Source organism: Xiphias gladius, chromosome 6 (assembly GCF_016859285.1).
Source record: "Xiphias gladius isolate SHS-SW01 ecotype Sanya breed wild chromosome 6, ASM1685928v1, whole genome shotgun sequence".
Lineage (NCBI taxonomy): Eukaryota > Metazoa > Chordata > Actinopteri > Istiophoriformes > Xiphiidae > Xiphias > Xiphias gladius.
The window spans coordinates 23,091,622-23,098,437 of record NC_053405.1 but is presented as its reverse complement, the minus strand read 5'-3'; the positions used below and the strand labels follow the sequence as shown (position 1 = coordinate 23,098,437).

The following is a 6,816-nucleotide window of genomic DNA, read 5'->3' as shown; positions in this document are numbered from 1 at the left end:
CCCTAGTGGTTAAATGCACTAGTACTGCGTAGCTGGGTAGTTGAAGCTTAAATGGGCCAGTAAGAAATAAATAGGTGTATAATAAAGTTTTTAATAGATTTTATAGACTGGTTGGTAGCTTTTTTATTTTAAGCAAATAATTTTAGCTCAACATTTAGCTCACTGCTCTCATCATGCCAATTTTGGACGCAGCAGGCAACTGTTGGACATTGCCTGTCCAGCACCAATGGGCTGTCAGAGTAAGCCCCTAGCTGGTGAACATAGAGGAGCATTTAGCAGCTACAGAGCAAGATAGTTGGTGGAGACCAAAAACAGAGCTAAAAGAGACTGAATAGTGGATTTACATTCATCAGGTGGCCAGAGACATGACTCTGGCCACAAAAAAACAAAAAAGAAAGGTTGCTCCGTGTTTGCTGGATGTGTAAACAGGCAGCTCCTTGCTAACAAGTTTGCTATACTACCTTAAAAGGTCATAATGTGTCAGTGTTGGTTTCCACTGCCCCGAAGAGGTTATTGCAGGTTTAAGTGAGGATTGAGTGAACATGTGGAGGACTGCAGTAAGCTATATATGAATTAGCTTTACTAGTACTACTGCTTTATCAAAGCATGACAGAGAGCCGAAAACTTCCAGTGAAACAAACTTCATTAAAACCACTAACTTCTTCTGACCACTAAGCACTGGGTAGTAACTACAAGAACAAATGTGCATATATAAGGAGACTGAATGAGGTCTCTGCAGGGGGACTGGCCTCTCCCTTCCTGATAGTGCAAGGAGCTCAGAGGTATGAGCAGAGCTCTATGCTGAGCCACTGCTCCTCCAAGAGCTACATAGGTGATGTGGGGCCATCTCACAGCTGGCACAGGGGTGGCTGAAGGACGACACTGGGGCTGCTCCGCGTGCTGACCCAGATAAATGGCTAAAGACTGGATGGATGATCAGCATGCCAATGAGGGAAACATTTGATTAGACCTATGCTAGCACAAATCATTTCACTCAAGCTTAGTCTGAGAATATTAGCAACAACACTGATTTTGTGTCTTGTAAAATTTCAATATATTTTAAGGGATAAATGTTTATTAATGGAAGTGTCTTCAGATACCATTCAGGCATTATGGATGGCTGTGAAATGGAAGGATCTGAGCAGAAGTGCTAAAAATGAAGAAATAAGTATATGAAGGATTATGCTGGCAAATCTTATAGTTGTATACGTTTAGCTTAACCTTGGTAGTATTTATTTCATTTGCAATATCTGAATCAAGCTGATTTTAGAGTCTTTAGTGTGCAGTTTTTATGCACATCTTAAAAAGCTTAAAAATACTTCGAAACATGTCTACCATTTTAACAGTTTTATGAAATTCTGTGAAAATATGGGTCAAGGATTAAACAAACTGTGACACAACAAGCAGCATTCACATTGTCTGCTATGCAGACACACAAACAAACACATCCCCTAGGAGAAAGGAAGTCTGAAAATATCAGCCACTGAGCATTTTCAGATCTTTTTTTCATAGAGTACTAGAAAAAAAGCATATTCAAGGCTGCAAATAACAGACTACACATTTCATTTCATGCATCATATAAAATATTAGTTATGTCTTTTTCAATATATTTACATTATATATTACACATAATGTTCTGTACAGTAAAAGTTCAATCTACACCACATTCTTAAAAATATTTTCTGACCCATCATCATTTTTACATGAAAAACAAGAATAGGAGAAAACATCCAAAACAAACAAGCCTCTGGCTGTTTTGCAGGACGTCCTTGAAGCTCTGATAGATGCTTCACTGCATTAACTGTTGAGCTCTGCATAAAATAATCCTGTGAGGATGACTAGATCACGCACGCACACACACACACACACACACACACACACACACACACACACACACACACACACACACACACACACACGCACACAGACAAACTAAACACACAAGGAGCGGGCTTGGGGGGGGGTCTATCCCATTAGAGGGATTGTGGCTCCCTGTTTTCTTGGAGAACAGGCTTTGACCCAGAGCCAAAGCCGACTGCCAGAACCACAGCCAGCCCAGTCCTGGGTTCTCTGCAGCTCTTGTGCTCTGGAGTTAAGTGCAAACAGCAAAAGATCCTTGTGAGGGGATGGAAGCCACAGCCTGCCCACCCAATCACTTCTGAGCCTCTGAGGCATGGTCTCGGTGCTGCACTTTCAGCAGAGCTCCTGTTTGACCCCGTCACAAAAACGTACATGCCTGGGTTTGGCTCACTCCACTTCTGATTGGCTGTAGTCAGCTACTGTGGCTGCGTAGTGGAGCGATCACACAAACTATCTGCTCTGTGAGCGGATAGTTGCTGTTGCTGTTGAAGTTGCTGTTTTTGCTGTTGTAACTGCTTCTGCTGTTGTTGTTGTAACTGTTGTTGCTGTTGTAACTGCTGCTGCTGCTGTTGGGTTGTGGCAGTGAAGGTACCTTGCTGCTGCAAAGGGAACGCTGCCTGCAGGATCAACTGGGTGGACTGGTTTCCTTGAAGAAGCCGAGGAGCCTTCAGTGAAAAATTTAGATTTTAGGATGAAAATTAACCAGTTGAGCCCACATTTTACTTAAAACTGCACCAGGCAAAATTTTTGTTTTGGCATTTCAAATGATGAAGCTTTTAATTCACTTTACAGAGGATTTGATATGACACCACTTTTTCAGATGATATTACCCTCCTCACAACCACTGAGTGTCAAAACAAACTCACTGTGATGGGAAATAAAATACGGCCATTTGGAATATAACTAATCCATCTATTAGAGCTGGACCAATTAATCGTCCAGGGCAATATGAGCTTATTGAAGATACAGTATATCAGTTATCAATGTGTACAGAGTGTCAGCCAATGACTAAAGGGTTGTCCACATGAAGAAAGATACCTATAATGATAACTATAATGAATGATAATGTTCTGTAAACAGCGGCACCAAGCATGCGCTGTGCGCTCCAGCTGTGTGGGAGCCCCAAAATGGATATTCGTGACCTGTTACTTCTGTACGCTGCACAGAGGACAAGAAAGAATAGAATGGTGTGGGTTCATGTTTTTTTATGTGTAATTTGCAGCCTAATATTACGTTATATAAGCATTTAATACGTTGTATGCCACAATAGACAAGACTGAGTGATTAGAATAAGAATATGAATAATAAGAGTATACTTTATTGCTGATAGAGTGTATGTTCAAAGACCATTTTACTAATCCACCTTCCTGTGTGGAACAAATGCAATTTTGTAGTGCTACTGTTCATACATCAGTTCACTATTTTATTTTCTCTTTTACATGGGCGGGAAGGAAAATCAAGTCCTTTATAAATGTTGTATGTGCCGTTTCTGAAGCTGAAGCCCTGTAAATTCGGATGTGTTTTGATTGGCTGTGTTTCTATCCCTCTTCAAATCGCTCTGAAAGGGATCCTAAAGTTATCATTCACCACTGTTGCTGTCGTTATAGGAATGGTGTGGACTCCGACATCCACTTGAGTTAGAACAATTTTTAAGACAATATATTTATAGTTATCGTTCTGGGTGATGACAGCCCTTAACAAGAAATTGAAGCACAGAAATGCATACCCAGGCTCAAGTTAATTTAGAAACAGTGTCACCATTACATAGTTTTTCCACCAAACAGCACTGACAAGTTGATTTTTACACTGTAAAGTGTCCAACTCAGTATATATATTTTGATCACAATTACAAAAAAAGGAAAAATCTAAGGGATCTGTATCAAGAAGTTTATGTCAAAATAAATTACTATTTTCCAATAATTTTTAAACTCCTCCAGTATACTCCGGTATCAGTCAGACTGTACCATCCAAATGATGTACCAAAAGTCGGTGGTCTGTGGGTTGTTTGAATGTGGCCAGAATCTGAGTTTCATTAACATTCCACTAAACAACACAGTGCTGTAACTAACGATTATATTTCATTAAAGATTAATCTGACAATTATTTTTTAGATTAATTAATTGATCATTTGGTCTACGAAGTGTCAAAAAAAAAAAATAGTGAAAAATTGGCCATCACAACTTCTCAGAGTCCAAGTTGACATTGTCAGATGTCTTGTTTTGTTCAACCCACAGTCCAAAATCCAAAGATGTCATATACTATGTTATGTGACAAAGAAAGGTAGCAAATCCTCCCATTTGAGAAGCTGAAATCTGATAAGTTGTAGCATTTTTTCCCCCTATTTCTGCTTAACAAATACTGAAAAAAATTTATCGATTATCAAAATAGTTGAAAGTTGAACTTCCTTTGAATTCTGTTTGTGTAGTGGAGGGCACCACATCTTTAGCATTTTACTATTTAATTGGCATGTCCGGTATTTGTTTTTATTCCAAGTGAATGAATGAAAACTGATGTTGATTGTTTTATATGCTACTCAGTGGAGAGTGACAGTGGTGACTTCCATAAACAGTGACATTGCATGCGAAAACTCCATTTCACCAAATAAAATTATGTTAGATATAGTTTGCAGCTCTATGAACGCATGCATAAAAAAACTAAAATTATAGATGGGCACTTGAACAGCTACTTTCACACAAGTTAGTAAACATGAGCAGACTTTGTACAGTTTCCTGATAGCACATTCCAATATTTTATTTAAGTTGCTTTGTAAAAAATTTGTTTCCTTTTGCTGTCATTTGAAACCACCAAAGTGCTCAGTTACCTATCACCTACATCTTCATTTCAATCTGAGTGTTACCTGTAGGAACTGTGTTTGCTGCTGGGCCAGTGGAGCCTGCCCTGGCTGCATGGCTGTGACCTGTGACTGCGGCTGTACCTGCTGCTGCGGCTGTTGCTGTTGCTGCTGCTGCTGCGGCTGTTGCTGCTGCAGCTGTTGCTGCTGCTGCTGTTGCTGCTGCTGCTGCTGCTGCTGCGGCTGCTGCTGTTGCTGCGGCTGTTGCTGCTGTTGCTGCTGTTGCTGCTGCGGCTGCTGGGAAATGCTGATTGTCTGGGTCTGGCCCTGCTGAGGAGCGAAGGCCGTCACCACTTGGCCCATAAACATGGTTGTGGGGACCATGACTGCCCCACATGCCATCTGTCCTGTCACTAGCTTGGTGAGGAGCTGAGGACCGGCAGGAAACCTGAGAGAGACAGGAAGTGAGCAAAGGTCAGGTAGAGGTAACAGAAACACATAGAAATAAGGTCCGGAGATTTCTCTTAGTTTTCACTATTGCACAAATTGCATTGCATTATAGAAACACTCGTAAACTTGAACTTATACTACTGAATAAGAAATTCACCTTGTGTGGAGAAATAAAATGTAACCTTGACAATAAAATCAGGAGTTTTTAAAAGAAATACAAACCTAATCTGAGCAGTTCGGTCCTGTGCAAATGTTGCCACTGCAGGAGTGTTAGGTCCAGTATTCTGTGCCACGCTAGTGGCAATCTGGACCACATTAGTAGGGCTTTGCTGAGGGATCATCATGGTGTTGTAGAGAGACACAGGCAGTGGATTTTGTTGAGGCTGCAGAGTGAGAGATGACCGTTGAGACTGAAATACACAGAACCAGAGTCAGTGACAAGATCTAAAGCATACTGCATGGAATCTATAACAAACGTAATTAAACTATGAATAAAATGTGTCAGTGAGTGCTGTGTTAGATGTGTTTAATGAACAGCATGCTGAAAAGGAGAATTATTTAGTTTGTCTGACCTGTGAGAGTGCTGTGCTCTGTTCCCGTAGGAGTGTTTGTTGCTGGGATTGGGGTTGGACAGCATGTTGTTGCTGTATGCTGTTCTGTAGAGGCCCTGCAGAGACCACCTGGCCTTGCATGCTGAGTGTTCCCCCCTGTTGCACAGCGTTCCCTTGGGCCATCTGAACAGAGCTAAGATTTAATCCTCCTCCTTTCTGCAAGAACATCTGACATATACAGCATACATTCAGACTCCCAAAGCAAAAGATCCATCCAAACAGTCGATGAAATGAAAACAAAAAAAAAAAAACAGCAATTATATTTATTTTTCTGTCCTGTTGTTTCTGCCGTTTGCAGATTTAATCCTCCTCCTTTCTGCAAGAACATCTGACATATACAGCATACATTCAGACTCCCAAAGCAAAAGATCCATCCAAACAGTCGATGAAATGAAAACAATGAAAAACAGAGCAATGATATATTTATTGGTCTGTATGTATGTTCCGTTGCTGACACACTCCTAGCTCCTTTAATCCTCCTCCTTTCTGCAAGAACATCTACACATATACAGCATACATCAGACTCCCAAAAAAAAAGATCCATCCAAACAGTCGATGAAATGAAAACAATGAAAAACAGAGCAATGATATATTTATTGGTCTGTATGTTCACCCGTTTGCTGCACACTCCTGAGCAGCTCTTCAGTCTCACCTGCAGGCTCTGTCCCTGCACCCTCTGCAGCTCCTCCTGGATCTGCCGCAGCTCATCCTGCTGCCGCTGGATGTTGGCCTCAATCATCCTGGTCCTCTGCTCCAACTGCTCTTTCAGGTGCTGCATGGCTTCTAACTGTCTAGAGAACTGCACCATTGACTGTGAAAGAACAATGACATGGAAGCATGGCAGGAAGCAAAATGACAGTTACTGAGGCAGTATCTGAGTGCTTGTATCTGGTGCACGCAATAAAGAATTAATTCAAAAGTGTGGTTCAATGCCGTTTTCAAAGTCTAATGTAGACTGTAGCTGTCTATTTGAAATGTTAAAATGCACACTATATACAATATTTAAAAGTATGTAAGAGTGAAACCTAGCGACCACATAGTAACTATGCCTGTAATGTAACAGTACAAAATGCTTCTTTTTTTGTTCCATTTCTGTCTGTTGGT

General features: G+C 40.9%; 1 protein-coding gene across 1 annotated transcript in view; it reads right to left on the bottom strand.

The window, feature by feature from the left end:
* Positions 1-1,919: 1,919 nt before the first annotated feature.
* Positions 1,920-6,816, bottom strand: part of clocka (clock circadian regulator a) — a 29,280-nt gene continuing 24,383 nt past the window's right edge. Inside the window, exons 19-24 of the mRNA XM_040128821.1 lie at positions 6,365-6,523; positions 5,674-5,880; positions 5,324-5,511; positions 4,873-5,099; positions 4,718-4,782; positions 1,920-2,525 (exon numbers count right to left, since the gene is read on the bottom strand). Of these exons, the coding sequence (XP_039984755.1) occupies positions 2,277-2,525; positions 4,718-4,782; positions 4,873-5,099; positions 5,324-5,511; positions 5,674-5,880; positions 6,365-6,523 (1,095 nt within the window). The 3' untranslated portion in view covers positions 1,920-2,276. The remainder of the gene's footprint in view (positions 2,526-4,717; positions 4,783-4,872; positions 5,100-5,323; positions 5,512-5,673; positions 5,881-6,364; positions 6,524-6,816) is intronic.